Genomic DNA, 17,735 nt, shown 5'->3' with positions numbered 1-17,735 from the left:
GATTCATTGTCTCTTGAGGAGAGGATACGAGGTCATGCCTATCCACTCAGCCTCCCTTTTGTTCAACTGCATATCGAGAAGGAAACAGACATTTATCACAAAACTGTGGCAAATCTTCTGCTGGATGCTTTATACATGTTATTTCATTGATTCTTGCAAAAACTTTGTGAAGTAGGGATTTTTTTTTGACAGATGCAGTAACTGAAATCCAAAGAGATTAAAGCGCTGACTCCAAGCCTCGTTTGGGCTCTTCGAAGGCAGGATTCACTCCCAGTTTGTCTGTGTCCCCAGAGATGTGCCTCTAATCACACCTCTCTGCCTCCTGGGAAGTCCAGAGCAAACACTTTCCAGCCATACCTTGCATATCAAATGTTTCATAAATCTCTTTAGAGTCAACCTGATTTGCCCAATATGATATTTACAAAGCCCAAAGCGATAAAAATTATTGAGACTGGCCTGATAAAAGTGGAAATTCCCTTTGAACTTAAATTTAATGTCCCTACTACAGTAATCCATCCTGGGTGATCCTGTTTATTGTCATCTACTCTATGAAAACACTTCTCTGGAGAATTCCAGAGGCTCATGAAGGAATTTTTTTAAGTAAAGCTCACATCATGGCTAGATTGGCCTATGGCCTGACCCAGCCATGAGCAATTTCCTGGTACCGTATATGAGATCATTATAAAGAGGATTTTACTATAAATAGAAAGCTCGCCCAGACCTTGCAAGTGGGATTTAAATAGAGATTTTGCTTCTGCTTATGGGAAATTGAGTCCCGCTTTATAGAATAAGATGACAGGGAGGGCAAAGACCCTAGTGGTATCTCTATGGCAGCGTCTGCGATGATGGATGTGGTTTTCTGTTGATTAATGTTCATGGGCTGAGATCATATAAGAGATACAAGTAAGTTGCTGAGAAAATAAAGTGAGCCTTAAGAGTTTAGAAATCTACCTGAGGGAGATAACCCTCAAAAGCTCAAAGAAAAAAAATGGAAATCAGGAACAAAGTTCATGAAGAAAGCAGAAAAAAAAAATAACAGAAGGCAGGGAAGAGCTTTCAGATAAAACAAAGCAAGAAAAAGGAAAAGCGAAGCTTCACACAGTCCCACCACCATGCTCAGGGAAGGGAGAGTGGGCATTCTGGAAAGGTATTAGTGCACGCTACAGGGTTTTTGAGTTAAATCAGGTTTTATGTCTATGGCAAGCAAGGCTCCAAATCTTCCATAAAACTACCACCCAGGCAGCGCCGCCTCTCCCTCTCCGAGTCTGATCTCTGCTGTGATGTGGCTGCCACTCACAGAAAGAATGAGTGGCGGGGACAAACCAGCCGTCGGCAACAGCCACTCGCCTGGGTTCTGCTGAGACCAGAGCTGTGTCCCAAGCATCCTAGGGAATAGGAAGCAGGCCAGAAGTTCAGGCTCCTCCTTGGCACGTGCACAAAAGCATGGCCTCACATCCTGAGCAGACGCTCTGTCCGCCTGCCAGGGCCTGGTGTGCACAAACGCACGGCCACACTCAGTGCCCACCACCCAGCCCCAGCCCCAGCCCCAGCTGAGCAGCTCCATTTCTGGAGCCTGCTAGGCTGGGAGGTTGGGGTGCACAGCCCTTGGGGAATTCAGGGGCAGTGAGCAGAACCCTCTGGGAAGAGATGCGCCTCTCCTCGCCCCTCTTGTTTGTTCCCCCCGCCACCCTCCGCAGGCTGACAGTTCCCGTGTCCCTCTACAGGTCTGACATGTTTCCATGGCAACCGGAATCCTGGGCTCCAGCAGCCTCCGCTCTTGCCACCTGTTATGACTTCATCTCTCAAGTGTAAAGCATGCTAGCCCCGTGCCACTTGGCTGTGCAGAGCACATCTTCAGAGGACGGCGGAGGGAAGGAAAGGGGAGAGGAAAGGAGGGAAAGAGGAAAGGAGCCCAGGTCAGCCAGGCAGGACATGCCAGCCAGGCCAGTCCGGAGGAGGAAGCTTGGGGGCAGGAAACGGAGGTAGGGAGCAAGCGTGGACCCCGACGTGCCTTCCCTGCAGAATCAGGAGCAGGCCTCAGCTGGAGGCCACTGCCACAGCCTGCTACCTCTGCCCAGCCTTTAATGAGGGCTGCTGGAGGAGGGGGAGGCGGGCAGGGGAGAGAAGGCGGCTGCGAGGAGCTGCGGCAGGCCCAGCATGGAGCAGAGCCAGGAGAGGGTTAAAAGTGGTGTGATAGAGACTGTGGGGAAGGCTGGACCAGAGGGCAAAGGGAGCATCAAAGCCGGGATAAATGGCCTTAATTCTCATGCTCCTGCTCGCTGGTCATGTTTACTCATATAAATTATCCCCCAGGCCTGACACCTTTTTTCATTGCTTCCCTAGAACTGATGAAAAAATAAATCCCACAGATCCCAGGAATAAAAAGTATGGGGCTTTCCTTCTGGCTGGTTCTCCTTGGCCACCTAATAGCAACTCAGGCCCCGCCCTAGGGCTCCGTGAGAAAGACAAAGGAAGCCTTCCTCCCAAATGTGGAGGGGCAGGGGGCCTGGAAGACTGGCAGGGAAGCAGACACCAGGGCCCGCTCCCCATAGGACCCTCCAACCATCAGAGGCCTCGACAGCAGAAAACTTGCTCTCCCCGCAGGCCATCTTGCCACCAGCCCTGAGGGCACCGTGAATGTACAGGAAAGTGACGGGGGCTGCTCAGCAGCAGGTGCAGAAGGCGCTGGTGCAGAAGGCACTGAGGCCCGGGGCCACTGTCATCAGTCCTCACAATTATGGATGGGGCTGACGAACTGTCACACTCCACACCGTCAAGGACAAGGTGAGGCAAGATGAGCTGGAAAGGCAGCACGTGCCACAGGAGAGCTGGAAAGGCATGTGGTTAATGACTAAAGCCACGGTCAGGGTGGGCTTCTCTGGAGAGGCCTCTGCACACAGGGAAGGGCCCCGAGGCCCAGGGTTTTGACTGCATTGGTGATTGAGAGGCAAGAGAATGCGCTAGGTGAGGTCCTAGGGTCCCTTTCAGGTCGATCATTCGAGTATTATCATCAGGTAAGAGACAGAAAAATCAAGTTTTCCACACCCAGAGGAACCAGCCTTTCATCGCTGTTCTGTGCTGGTATAAATGCCTCTTTTCCTGTTAGGTATGTGCTACCTGAGGGCAGGAGCCGTGCCCTTCACCTCTGTATCCCTGGCACCTGGCTCGCAGTGACTGACACAGAGGTGACAATCAATCCTGAGGGAAAGGATGGACAAATTGTCACAGAGGCTTTTTAAGAAAAAAAATCTTCCAGGCAAAGGGAAGTTAATGACCAGGAATTGAGAGTTCCCTGAGCACAGGGTGACTATCCTAAGTCCCTCTTGTATCGGCGCACAGAAGAAGTGGGAAGGAGAAACACTGGAGAGAAGAAAGCTGTGGTGTGGAGAGCCACTGCGTCTGCCTCCCCAGGAATCCTCGCTCTCAGGCATCTCTTAGTCAACCAGAATGGAAGGCATCAGGAATTCCCAGGCTCCGCTGGCCCTGGAGTCTTGAGTCTCATTCAGTCTCTCACCAGGGACCCAGCAGCAACCAGTAAGAACGCAGGCCCCGTCTTGCTGTGTGTTTTGGTGACTGTAGAAATATTACGAATATTTCAAAATATGGAGTCAGCCCTTCACCCTCCCTGTGCCTGCCTTCTTTTCCTCCATCTTTATCCAAGACTTACACCTTTACATGCAAACCTTGTGAATATTCACTCCTAAAAACTGTGCTGTAAAAGCAGAAAACATGCCCACTCACACTGATGTCCCCATCTTGGTGGATGTATTTGGTGAGAGCTGTGATTTGCGGTTTGCCAAAAGACCACAACAATTTGCCAGGAGTGTGTGCACCATGTCACTGGATCTGGGGCCAGACGGTCACACGGACCCCAAGGAACATCCTTTGTGCTCCAGCGTTAGGTGGGCAACCCTGGGTCTGCCATTAATGCGTCAGAAAGGTAAGAAAAAGACCAAGTAAAGCTCAGGAATGGTCTCAGTGTCACTGAGGGAACGTGACGCGTAATGAGATATTTCCATTTTCCAGTGTTTGGGGATATGGGTCAGTTCATGCGCTGGTGTGGCAACCTGTGGTTGCTACCAAATGAGTTTGTTGAAGGAGAAAACATTAATTTAAGAGCTACTATATCAACTGCGCTCTAAACAAAGTGACATCACTCCCCTTCATGTACTCCAGGACACCTTGATGTGTTAGAGCTGGATCAGCTTTGCCTGTCTAAGTTGTTGGGATATTATTATTGACATAATTAGTATTCAGCAAGCCCCTTGTTTTGCTTTGCCCAGCCCTGCCCTCTCAGTCCTTTTCACCAGCACCACTGAACTCAGTCTGCAAGAGGACCAGCATTTTCTTCGTTCTTCAGACTGAAAGCAGTATTTAAGAAAAGGAAAAGCTTAGCCAGGCGTGGTGGCTTATGTCTATAATCCCAGCACTTTGGGAGGCCGAGGTGGGCAGATCACCTGAAGTCGGGGGTTCGAGACCAGCCTGACCAACATGGAGAAACCTCGTCTCTACTAAAAATACAAATTTAGCCAGGCATGGTGGTGCATGCCTGTAATCCCAGCCACTTGGGAGGTTGAGGCAGGGGAATCACTTGAACCTGGGATGTGGAGGTTGTGACGAGCCAAGATCGCGCCATTACACTCCAGCCTGGGCAACGAGAGTGAAAATCCGTCTCAGAAAAAAAAGAAAAAAGGAAAAAAGAAAAGAAAAGGAAAACTTGCGCCTCCTGCTTTAGACCTGAGCATCTGGAAGAAACCAAGAGACCACAGAGCTGAGGGGCAGCACAGCTTGGGGATGGGGGCCCAGGCAGGGACACACCCCAAAGGCAGGCCGGGAAGCCGGTGCTGAGAGCCAGAGACATCTGTCCTATACGGGACAGAGCATTAGGAAAAGAGCAAAAACCAAGGCTACCCCTTCAATTTGACAATACAACCTGACTCCTGGCCAGTTACCTGGCATCCAAAAGAAAAAAGGAATTTAAAAAGGAAGTTGACCGACTGAACATCAGTCTTGGAAAGCTAGATTTCTCTAAGGTAGTGGTTTACCTGGGAACTTGTCAAACATGCAAATTCCTGAGCAAGCATGGTAGCTCATGCCTGTAATCCCAGAATTTTGGGAGGCCAAGGCAAGTGGATCACTTGAGGTCAGGAGTTCAAGACCAGCCTGGCTAATATGGTGAAACCCCGCTTCTACTAAAAAGACAAAAATTAGCCATGCAGGGTGGTGTATGCCTATAATCCCAGCTACTTGGGAGGCTGAGTCAAGAGATCACTTGAACCCAGGAGGTGGAGGTCTCAGTGAGCTGAGATCGCGCCAGTGCACTCCAGCCTGGGGCACAGAGCAAGACTCCCTCTCAAAAAAAAAAAAAAAAAAAAAGCAAATTCCACGGCCCTATCTTCTGCCTGCTGAATCAGAAACTCTGGGGGTGGGATCCAGTGGGCTGTGTTTCCACGAATGTTCCAGGTGATTCTGATGCAGCCTCGAGCTTGAGAAACATGGCTCTAATGTGGCGTGACAGTCATGTCACCTGGAAGTCGCTTACTTAATCTTTATCATAACCTATGAGATAGATGCCATTAATGATCTGATTTTACGTAGTGATCCATGCGGCTACGCAGCTCGGCTAAGGTCACATGTCAGTCAGTGAGTGGCTCACTTGGCTCTGAACCCAGGCAACCACACACCCAAGGGAAGGTGAGTCGGAGAGGTAGACATGCAGGGCCTTACAAGTCTAGGCCTTCCCAGATGTTGCTGTGCAAATCATTTGGGGATCTCACTAAATTTCAGATTGGAATTCATAGATCCAGGGTACGGCCTGAGATTCTACATGTCTTCAAAGGTCCCCTGGTAGGGTGGCCATGCATCCAGGTTTGCCTGGGACAGAGGGTTCCAGGGCATGGGGCTTTCAGTGCTATAGCTGCACAGACCTGGATAAGGTGTCACCAAGCCCCGGGTGCTGCTGACCACAAGTCAGAGGCAAAGCACAGACCCTCAAGATGAGGAGTTTGGGTTGTATTCAAATGTGATGTAAGTGTTGACAGCAAAGGAGTGGCATCATCTGCTTTATATTTTTTAAACTTTTTTGTTTAGTTTTTAGAGACAAGGTCTTACTCTGTCTCCCAGACTGGAGTGCAATGGCACAATCATGGCTCACTGCAACCTCAGTCTCCTGGGTTCAAGCAATCTTCCCACCTCAGCCTCCCGAGTAGATGGGATTACAGGCACGCACCACCATGCCTGGCTCATTTTTGTATTTTTAGTAGAGATGGGGTTTCACCATGTTGGCCAGGGTGATCTCAAACTCCTGCACTCAAGCAATCTGCCCACCTCAGCCTCCCAAACTGCTGGGATTACAGGTATGAGCCACCACGCCCAGCCTGCTTTAGAGGCTGGGAGACCAATAAAAAAAAAGTTGTAATGACCCAGGCAGAAGCCAGAGGTGGCCAGAAGACGGAGAGATGAAGACACTGTAGGGTCTATTTTGGAGGACTGAAGGAAAACCAAGAGGCAAAGATGAACCCTAGTATTTTACTTTGGGCACAAGCTTTTTTTTAAAAGAGCAAGTTTAGAAGAAAAAAAATGAGAACCAGGAAAGACAGTGAAATACAGAATGAGAGAGACTCAAGAAAATTATTGAATAGAATGATGTGTGATTTTTTTTCTACAGTCAAAGTCATTTACCAATTAAAGTCTGAACTACAATTTGTAATGCAGGGGTGGGGTCTGTAAAACATCCCAAACAGCCCAAGTTAGTAAAGAGCTTTGAAGAGTAAATGTGCCTGCTATGGACTGAAGTGTGTCCCTCATCCCCAAAATTCATATGTCAAAGCCCTAACCCCCAAAGGGATGATATTTGGAAAAGGGTCTTTGGGAGGCAATTAGGTTTAGTGAGGTCATGAGGGTGGGGCCCTTGCCATGAGATTAGTGCCCTTATTAGACACCAAAAAGGTTGTTTCCCTCTCTCCACCCATACACACCAAAGAAAGGCCTTGTGAGGGCACAGCGAGAGGGTGGCTATCTGCAATCCAAGGAGAGAGCCCTCCTCACACTCTCACGCTGCCAGCGCCTTGATCTTGAACTTCCAATCTCCAGAATTGTGAAAAATAAATTTCTGTTGTTTAGGCCACGCAGTCGACGGAATTTTGTTATGGCAGCCCAAGGCATTAAGACAGTGCCTATTAACATGTTCATCTCTTTTGAAAAGCCACCATGCAACATGCTGTATTAGACAACTAGTCTTGAGGAAAAAAATTAAGGGGCATCGGTAGGACCATGACGAAGATCCAAGCCTGGGACTAGGGCCCATCACTCAGGGTTCCAAAGTCCTGACATAACTCAGTGGTATCCAACTCAAGCCCATTCACATCACAGCTTCCCACCTTGCTGTCTGTTACTCGACCTCTCTGAGCCTCAGTTTCCTTGTCTGTAAAATGAGAATAACATGTGCCTAATGGACTTGTGAACATAACATGAGATGATGTGTGTAGAATGCCTGACACCTAGTAGTTATTCCATCATCTGTTTCCCTCTTTCCTCTTCTACATGCAAGATAATCTTATTTCTAAAACAAGGCAGGAGAAATCAAAGACCAAAATAAGTAAACTCTCCCAGTAAGTGGTACATGACTTGTGAATTCACATTCATCCTCCCTGTCCATGGATACATGACTTGGTCTTTGTGTGTCTTGCTGTCCTCTGGGGGATACAGCACCTGCCTTGTAGGGTTGTTGTGAGGAATGAATGGATCCACATGGCATGCTTAGCACCACGTGACACACTCTGGGAATGCAAGCAAGCACCATTGCCACTATTGCTGTTCGGTATGTGGGTCTCTTCCATCCTGCACATTCTAGGTAATTAGGCCCCAAATGAGAGAGAAATAAAACTGAGACAGCCAAGAGACAGGTGGAGGCCCGATCCCAGGGCAGTGGCATGGCAAATAACAGGGTACCACACTTGTCTAGACTCCCCTTCACAGCTTTCTCCGGCTGTGTTTTATGTGCCTGTCATACTTCTGCAATTGCACCAGAAGTTCTCCCAGGGCTGAGACCACGTTATCCCTTTTTGGAGGCCCAGTTACACTTCTCCCCACAACTGGGTGCAGGTACAGTAAGTGCTCAATAGACACTCACAGTGAGCCTTTTAGTGATCCGTTTAGATGGATCCGTGTCCCATATCTAAGATTTAGCCAAGGATGTGCCAGGGCCAGGTCAGGCTCTGATAGTTACTGTTGAGGCCAATGAGACTGCACAGGTCATTAGCTTCACAGTGGTAGCAAAGTCCCATCATATGGGCTCAGATGGAGTCATAACTCAGAGGAGCCATCTATGGTCACAGACATGCCTGTGGGCCCAAATGGGACAGAGATGGGACATTAGTGCTCACAGACACAGTGCCAAACACTCACATTATCTCATTTAAGACTCATAGCAACCCCATGAGGTCAGTAGGATTATTACCTCCATTTTATAGACGAGGCAATTAAGAAGCACGAGTGTAGGTAAGAGGCCCACATTTGTACCACTGGAACATGGCAGAGTGGCAGGGTCACCACTCACACCCTAGACTGATCAACTCCACAGCCATTCCCTCAGCCACAAGGTCAAGTATGTAGATGATCTTTGAGGCCAGAAAATGAGCTCCAAGTATCCCTGCAAGGACCAGAGCAACTCCATGGATTCTTTGCTTTATAATCTGAAAACTGTCTAGTTAAATAATGTGTCTAAAAAACACCTGTTGCTAGTTTCCCAATTTGCTCTGTGAGAAGGAAGCAGCAGGCCAATTTCCCAGAAAGAGCTCTGTATCTCAGCTTCCCTCCGTCTCCCCTAACAACAAAGGCTGGATCTCCTGCGGCAAGTTTAGGTACGTGGTTGGCTGTGTGGGCTTTATGGTTTTCCATTCACCTTTCAGAGTGATCCAAAATGTCTAAGCTTGTTTCAAAGGTAATTTTCACTCTATCTCTTAAAGCTTTTGGCCACCCCTGGACCATATGTTAGAGGACAAGAGATGTCAGAAGACTAACATCTGTTAGATCTTTCCCAACAGTGTGGCAATGACATCATGTGCTTCTTTTAGACAATTTGCACATTATCAGATGAATTTTCAGATTATCTAATCAGCAGACATTACCCTTAATCAACTTGGTTTTCCCTCTCAGCTCTGCAGAATACAATATGCCCTCCAAAGGTGTGCTCGGGCTGGGGCTGCTTTTCTCTCAACAGAGATGAAAAGGCTAACTTTGCACCAGGCACATCACCCTTGCACAAAAGGCTGAGACCTCCAGGAACCTAGGACAACCCAACTTCAATTCCATGGACCTGAAAAATAAGCTTGAAAAATAAGCTTGAAATAAATTTTATAGACTCACACACATATATATATACATATATACATTTTTAATTTCCCTCTTAGGAGCTCTGAGTTTGCTATAGGGTATGTTATATTTACTTATGCTATTAAATAAAAGAGATATATCATATAGCAATAAGACTCCAAACAGATGTCTTTATAAGTTATTTGTTCTTGCCTTCTAGTAATGGCTACTGTGGCTTCCCATTGTTTAGAGGATAAAGACCACACAGAGGGCCATAGAAGATGCTTCCCACTGTGGGCCCTGAGTACATTTCCACCTTTCCTCTGCATCCCCTAAATCCAGCATTGCTGTCAGACCCAATGATTTCCAATTGTCTGAATGTGCCATGCTATTTCATATCTGCCTGTCTCCCTCTACCTGGGAAGACCTCTCCCTCCTAAGCAATTCTTCCTCATTCACCAAGAGCTAATTTGAATATCACCTCCTCAGTGAAGCCTCTGCAAATCCCCTAATGCAGTGGTCCTAAAGCTTTAGTGTGCACCTAGTGTGCACTGGAGAGCTTTGCAAAACCCAGACTGCTGGCCCCCATCTTTGGAGTCTCTGTCTCAGGAAATCCGGTAGAACCTGAGAATCTACATTTTCAATAAGGTTCCCAGTGATGCTAATGCCACACTTGAAACACCACTGCCCTAAGGCTTAGAAAGTACCCTGTGCCCTTGAGTCCTGAGCTCCCTCGCAGTTCTGTACACACCCCATGGCACACTCCCGCTCAAGACTGTGAACTCAAGGACAGGGGCTGAGTCCTATTTATATGCCTGTCCTTCCTAGTCCCAGCATATAGACAGTGTTCAATGCATGGTTATTAAGTGGATGGATGGATGGATGAATGGGATGGATGGACAGTTGGATAGATGGAAGGATGGCGGATGGATGGATGGATGGATTAGACTGAATTTATTTACACAATTTTTTCATCCAGGTCCAGGACTTCACAAATGCCTATCCTCACTAAAAAGTACCTCAAAAACATCATCTATAATCAATTCCCACTGTGCAGAGAAGGTTAAAAAGAAATTCAAGGAGTTTAACATCGTGAGCCTATGTTAAGGGGGGTTTGAATTCTAATCCAGAGCTCATTCTGCTACCCTGCCCCATTGGGGCTCCCTACCAACGCTGCATTTCAGGAGGGACAATGGCATGCTTCTGAGGGCATCCTTCAGAGTCCTATCTTCCCCAGCTGCCCTCCTTTTATTCACGTATGTGTACATCTATGCGTGTGTTTGTGTGTACATACACATGTGCACACGCACAGTAATTTATTTCATTTGCAAAAAGGTGGTAAAAAGAAATGGAGGGAGAAGAGGCATCCAGCCTCATGCAGGCAGAGGATGGGATGCAGCCACGTGCGGAGGACCCCATCAGTAAGGCACTGCCTCCCAAAGGGGAGTATTTGAGCTCCAAGCATCCCTGGCTGCCTGTAGTTGAGGCAGAGAGGCAGGGGCACACAGGAAAGGGGACAAATCCAGAGGAAACACAAGAAGCGTATACTCAGGAGAAAATGAGAGATGAAGGGAGAAACAAAGGCGTGAGAGCATCGGCTGGGGGCCCAGGCGATCAGGAGTGGCGGTGGATTGCTGAGCTTGCAGCACAGGGCAGCATGGGCAGGGGCACGGAAGGTCAGTGCCGGCTCCAGCAGGCCACGCTGCCCTTTCAGCCGCAGCAGGCTCGGGATGAGACATGGGCTCTGCTGAAGACACAGTTGGGGCCGATGGAGCAAGCGATAGCAGGAGGACCAAAGTCAAAAGGTCGCTACTGCTGCAGGTGGTGTGAGCCCAGCTGCCCTTGGCCCTGCAAACCCCTGTGTCAGTAAGGCTGTTTTTCTATTAGGCATCCACTCACATGCAGCTTGGGTCACTCTGCAGCTCTGCTAAAGGGAGAAAAAGTCAGCCTTTCCACTTCACTGGTGTCCAGACCTTCTCCTGGGGGAGCCGCAGATTAGCCTCTTGGATTAAGCTCTCCTACCTGCCCCTCCCCTCCAAAAGCCTCGCCAAGGGAGGATCATGGAGCTGAGACCTTAGGATGCTGCTGAGCTGTCACATCCAATTCAGCACACAGCCCCAGTGGCATTTAGGGGCAGGATGGATGGGAGCCACCCCCTACCCCCAAACAGTGGGAGCAGCTAATGACTGGGTATGAATGATGCTGGCAATTAGTGCTCACAGGAAAATAGTGGCAGGGCTGCTCACCAGGGGGACGTGAGAGGGAACAGAGCACACATTCCGGGCTGCAGGGAAGTCCGCGGCGTGTGTGGTGCAGAGAACTCGGGATGAGCAGCCACCTCACGGATCTGTCCAAAGAAATTGGGGGTAGGAGGAAGAATGGCTTCTGCAGGCACTAAAGGCCTTCCTGCTGCACCTTCCCTACTAGCAAAACTGGGTTAATCACAGAGTTTTTGGGGAGAGTGCAGTGAGGAGATGTCATTGAAAAGGTGTTTGTGAGGGTTCTGGAAACTTCTTTGTGTGAGGAGGCCTGGATCCGCCTGGGAATACCTATCCTTTTCTAGGAGGTTTTAAATCCTTGGCCAGGCAAATGATCCTTTTTGAAGAACCCACTTTCTCATCAGCGGGGTGAGAAAGAGAAAAGGGGGAGGGAGGATTTGGAGTGTGTGCTGCTCAGTGACAAGCCCACAGAGGTGAGAACAAGCTGCCCATGAGATTTCCTAGGCAGACAGCCCACGTAGGATGTGGGAGACAGGCACACCTTCCTTCCCAAGCAAGGCCATGTGGCCTCAAGGGGAGGACACAAGAAGGCCAAACACCCTGCCCATGAAGGCACATGAGAAGATCCACACCCGAGTGCTGGTCTCAGAAGTCAACCAATCCAGAGGGGTCGTTGGGGAGACTGCCTCCTTCTACTGAGGGTCTGCAGCACACCTCTCCGTGCTGCGGTCACAAGCACCAGGCACATGCACACACATGCACACACACATGCGCACGTGCACGTGCACGCATATGCACACATGCACATGCATACGCTCTCCGCACCCCCCACATGCACACACACGCACGAACACATGCACACACACGCACATGCATGCACACACATGTGCATGAACACACATGCACAGACACATGCAGACACAGACACACACACGCGCACACACACGCACGCACACACACACAAACCTCTTTCATAATGAGGCTACAGGAGAACCAAGGAAAATGAGACACAGACAGACAAGAGGCATTCCAAACCCCAGAGCATGAATAAAGGAACAAAACGGCCTGACATTTGAGAAGAGATATAAAGAGTTAAGCTAGCACAGGGGAGTGAGAAATAACACCAAGCTAATAAACACTTTAGAGAGCTCAACAATGGCGAAGAAACACTTTTCAGAGAGCAACCAAAATCCCAGGCGATGATTCTCAGCCTCCTTGTGGTAGGAGCCAATAACTGGCTCCGTCCAACCTCCTGGTCACTTAGATCAGGGAAAAGAGGAGAGACGGGGAAATGAAAATATCGGCTGCCCCCGTACAGGTCATTATCTTTTCCTTTTTGAAAGACAAGGGTGAGCGGACCAAGGACAACTCTTCCCAGAGAGAAGGTCTCAGTGTTGGAGCTCCTCAGGCCCTGGAGAGGAGAGGTGGGCAAGGCGCGGGGGGCACCTCCTGCTCTGCTGTTCAGGTTCTGTCCAGATGACGACAGCAGGTGAGAGGGCAAGGGCCTGTCACACTAAAGGTTTGCACCTTGGAAGTGAGCAAAAATTCAAGAAGATGCTGAAGGCTGAATTGCATACCCTCTGCACTCCCAAATTCCTACGTTGAAAGCATAACCCATGGTACCTCAGACGGTGACTAGGTTTGGAGGCAGGGTCCTTAAAGAGGTAAAGTTAAAATGAGCCTGTTAGGATAGACTCTAGTATCCAATCTGGTAGGTGTCCTTATGAGAAGAGGAAATGTGGACACAAAAGCAGACGCCAGGGCACACGTGTGCAGAAGGACGACTGTGCGAGGGGACAGTGAGAGGGCAGCATCTGCAAGCCAAGCAGAGGAAATCAGCCCTGCCGGCGCCGTGACCTTGGACCTCCAGCCTCCAGAACTGCAAGAAAATTAATTTCTGTGGTTTAAGCCACCCTGTCTGTGGGATTTTGTTATAAGAACCCTAGCAAACCCATAAAGAAGGCAGTGTTACAAGGGGAAAGTGGAGTGGTGGTTAAGGGAGACCCCACACTAATCGGAAGAATGGTCTTGCCGTAGGTGTGTTCATTACTTCAAGTATTTGGTGAAGGTGGCCAGTGGACGTGGGTTGACTGAGTTGATGACTAACATGTATCCTCGAGTCCTAGAGCCTGAGTACTTTTAAAGGTCTGAGCCCTTTCACTGCATGGAGTTGTTCACTTTCAGAATACCTGCCACCAACTCTTTTTGTCTGAACAAAATGAAAAACATATGGCCTGTCCGCAAATATCCTTCACTGTGAGATCTCAGTGTGGTCCACATCTTCAAGCAGGCTCTAAAGATTCCATTATCCCATTTCCGTGCTGAGATTTCTGCAGGTGCCGAGACCACAAGGGATGTTCTAGAGGAAAGCCAAGTGGAAAATGCTAAGCCCCTTTTGGATTCCCTAATTCATACTTGGAAGTTCAGGTAGGAAAGAACAGAAATGGAAACACAAATCTTCAGGATCATTTTGGGTCTTAAGAGCCCAACATCCCAAACAACAAATCCATGCAGATCACATTTTCCATTTGAGTGCTGACGCAGAGAACACGGGGTCTCCAGGCAGTGTTTCTAAGGCAGAAGAGCCCTGTACCAAAACTGTGACCCCTTCCCCACTGCAACAAAACCTCAGCAATAGTTAAGAATACTCTAAGGCTCTTAGTGAGCAAGCAGGCATTCTGAACGTCTCTCTGAACTGACACACCCAAGAGCTATGCCCAACCCAGTCTGAGTGGCTCTTCAGAAGCTGAGGGACAAGAGTTGTGAGTCTGGCATCTGACGGTGGCCAGGTAAGGGCTTTCTCTTCTGCTGAATACTCACCTTCCTTCCTCTTGTTGCAGAGCTGGGTGTGTGAGCCCTGCTCTTGCTAAGCCTGGGGTTGGGCTGAGCCGCAGGGCAGCTGGCTGGCTGGCTGAAAGGGCCAACCCACTCCAGTATATTGAGACTGCTCAGCAGTTGCTACCAGAAGATGCCAGCAGTGAGAAAAAGGAACAAGGGACACTCCCCAGCCTGCCTACCCCACTTCTTCACTGCCCCAACCTAACAAGTAGGCACTCACGCCTGTGGTTCTCATTTCTGTGGTTGGGTGGGGACCGAGTCTCCTGGTCTTGGGCTTCATCCCCCTCCTCGCTGGCCAGGTGAGTGTGAGCGTAGTGGTAGCTGAGCCCCGGCCGGTTCTTGTAGCGCTTGCCACAGACTAGACAGGAAAAGAGGAAGAAAGGGAGAGATGCAAATATTAGCAACCTGTGCAGACACCGCCATCATTCTCCCATGCAGTGACCCCCATCCACCCATCCCAGAGCCAGGCTTCCCTTAAAACTGTCTCCCACCCCAACGCCCCTTTCCCCTACCCAGCAGAACCAACACCCTCATAACACGGCTCATGGAAGGAAAACCGTAAAAATAAAACATGAAGTTTTACGTTGGAGTGCTGTGTAAGCACTCCACCATTTCTAGCTGTGAGACCCAGGGCAAGTCACTTGACCACTCTGTGCCTCAGTTTCCTCAGAGCTAAAATGGGAATAATAACAGTACTTACCTCATGGGGTTACTGTGATAAGTTAATCTCTATGCAAAGTACTTAAAACAGTGTCAGGCATGTTGTAAGGGTAATTGTTAGGATGTTGAATTCAAAGAGCACTGGGAATCTACCCAATCCAACATCCCATGACACAGATGAGGCAAGTGAGACCCAGCAATACCAGGTGACTTGCCCGGGAACACATAGCTAATGTGGCAGAGCCACCAGAACCCATGTCTCCTGGGTTCCTGTGCACTGTCCCTTCCACCACTCCGCCACCCCATGGTTGGCCACTGTAAACAGCAGAAAAGTTTTATCTGGGTAAGACTTTTGATGTCTCATCCAGTGATTTTGTTCCAGAAACGCATGCTCCACTTACACCATAAATGCCATGGAGTTAAGGCATCCTTGGTGGGTGCAGTCACCAACAGCTTGTGCCCCTGATGCCCCAGGGCAGCCAAATCTGTAAAAGGTGCTCTCACAAGTACTACCTCTCAAGTGGGGCAGTTTGGGAGAAGGGCAGGGAGCAATAGAAATCTGGCTTCTTGGAGTCAAGAAGAAAGGGCAGCAGTTCTGCTGGTTAGATGCTCAGTTCCTGGGACACAGAAGTCTGGCTAAATGACTCCAGGCCACACTACCACCCTCAACCTCCCCGCATGGAGTTCATTATCTCAACCCCTGGGGGGACAGCATTGCTGGGAGCAGAAACCTCGAGAGTCTTCACGGTGAAACGTCCATGCCAACCTTCTACACTTGTCCCCAGCCTGGATCCCCATCAGAGCAAACCAACCTGTACTGCTGGAGTGCTTGAAAGTTACAAATTCTAAAAGACTTCTCCCTTGTGCTGACATGACCGAGTCCTACAAGGAAGCATAAATGCTTCACAAGGTAGGAAGAGCACAACTTCAGCATCTGACCTGGGTTCAAATCCCAGCTCCAGCTGCTGAGGCTCACTGGCTGTGAACTCTGAGGTTCAGTGGCTGTTCCTAAGATCATAGAGAAGGGCTGTTGGCCAGTCATCTTATCCAATACCTTTATTCCTTCTGATAGAGTTTCTCTTTCTACCAGATTCTCTTGGGATTTTTCAGTAGACAAACAATGGCCAAGATAATGTCATCTCTTCTTCCCCATATTTACATAAACGATTTTATCTTAGCTTAGATCATTTGTAAGAATCACCAAAACAATATTTTTAAATGGCAAAAGCAAGCATTTCCAATTTTAATGGAGCAGATTTAGTGCTTTGCTGTTTAGTATGATGTATCTGGCTAATTTTTCGTCTTTACCAAATCTAAGTAGCTCCTCTTGTTCCTGTCACAGAGTTTATCACAGGAAATTTATCAACTGCTTCAGCAGCTACCATGATGTGGCTCTCCTTTAGTTTGTTTATAAGATAAATTATGTTGATGTCCTAATATTTCCAATTATTGAACCATTCTTGCATCCCTAGAAAGCACTCCATTTGGTCAGAGTATATTGTTCATTTGATATGCTGCTGCATCCTGTTTTCTGACAGTGCATCTTGAATCTGCACTGAGACTTCAGCTCAATCTATAATTTCTGGACTATCTTTTATCAGGTTTCAATTTTATGGTCATGTTGATGTCTAAAAATGAATTGAAGAGTTTTGCTGTGTGAAATTGGGCAAACTGTAGCTCTGTGCCTTTTATCTGAAAATGAGGATAACAGTACTTATCTTGAAGGATGGGTAAAGGGATTATAAATAGCATTTGTAAAGCAGCTCTCTCAATATGCAGCACATAATAGATGCTCAATAAATGGTAAGTGAGGGGCAAGGGCTGTCAGCATTGCTTGCCACATCTTAATTACTGGACCTTCCTGAAAAGAGGGACTTTGACCCTTGCCTCATATTATAAAATCTGGCAATTGGTTGGACTTCCTTGATAAGGCCAGATGAGAGTCTGAAATTCAAGTTGGTGACCTAGTAACTATAAATTCAAGGCCCAAATTTTAGCTCCCACTTATAAGTGAAAACATATGGTATCTGATTTTCTGTTTCTGCATTAACTCACTTAGGATAATGGCCTCCAGCTGCATCCATGTGCAAAGGACACGATTCTGTTCTTTTTTATGGCTGTGTAATATTCCATGGTATATACTAAACACTGGGTACACACAGACATAAAAATGGAAACAGTAGATACCGCAGACTCCAAAACAGGGAAGAGAAGGAAGAGGGCAAGGCTTGAAAAACGACCTATTGGGTAGTATGTTCACTATTTGGGTGACGGGTTTAATAGAAGCCCAAATCTTAACATTATTCAATATAGGCATGTAATAAACCTGAATCTAAAATAATAATAAATTAAAATAAATAGGCCTATCATTGACTACTTACATTCATATATTCTCTCTTCTTCTCTCTCATAAATATTACAAAAAATAAAATAAAATGATATTATGCATCTCAATTCCATGTTACTCAGGAAGCCAGACCCAAAAAACGCCCCTGAGGTGCACTCTGAGTCTGCTTGTGGCTTTTTCTATTTAACCTTTTAGATGATCTGAAGTTAATACACAGCAAATTTACGGGGTCATTGCATATAAATCCATTTAGTCACCAAGCATACTGTTAGTAAAGAATAAACGTTTATTAAAAGTAATGATGATAATATCAGTATTTACACAAGGAGGCCTCAGCCACCTCTGCAGATCCCCAGTAT

The 17,735-nt window shown here is 47.9% G+C and overlaps 1 protein-coding gene across 8 annotated transcripts in view; it reads right to left on the bottom strand.

Moving 5' to 3' along the window:
* DPF3 (double PHD fingers 3) overlaps positions 1-17,735 on the bottom strand; it is a 288,551-nt gene that overhangs the window by 66,725 nt on the left and 204,091 nt on the right. For all 8 annotated transcript variants that reach the window (XR_005200301.1, XR_005200298.1, XR_005200299.1 and 5 more), the window contains one exon: positions 14,590-14,727. Coding sequence is in view for 4 of the 8 variants with exons in the window: in XM_017528735.2 (XP_017384224.1) it covers positions 14,590-14,727 (138 nt within the window). In the remaining 4 variants the exon portion in view is untranslated. The remainder of the gene's footprint in view (positions 1-14,589; positions 14,728-17,735) is intronic.

Source organism: Cebus imitator, unplaced genomic scaffold (genome assembly GCF_001604975.1).
Source record: "Cebus imitator isolate Cc_AM_T3 unplaced genomic scaffold, Cebus_imitator-1.0 Scaffold54, whole genome shotgun sequence".
Classification (NCBI taxonomy): Eukaryota; Metazoa; Chordata; class Mammalia; order Primates; family Cebidae; genus Cebus; species Cebus imitator.
The sequence above is the reverse complement of the archived record's forward strand: the minus strand, read 5'-3'. Positions and strand labels throughout refer to the sequence as shown.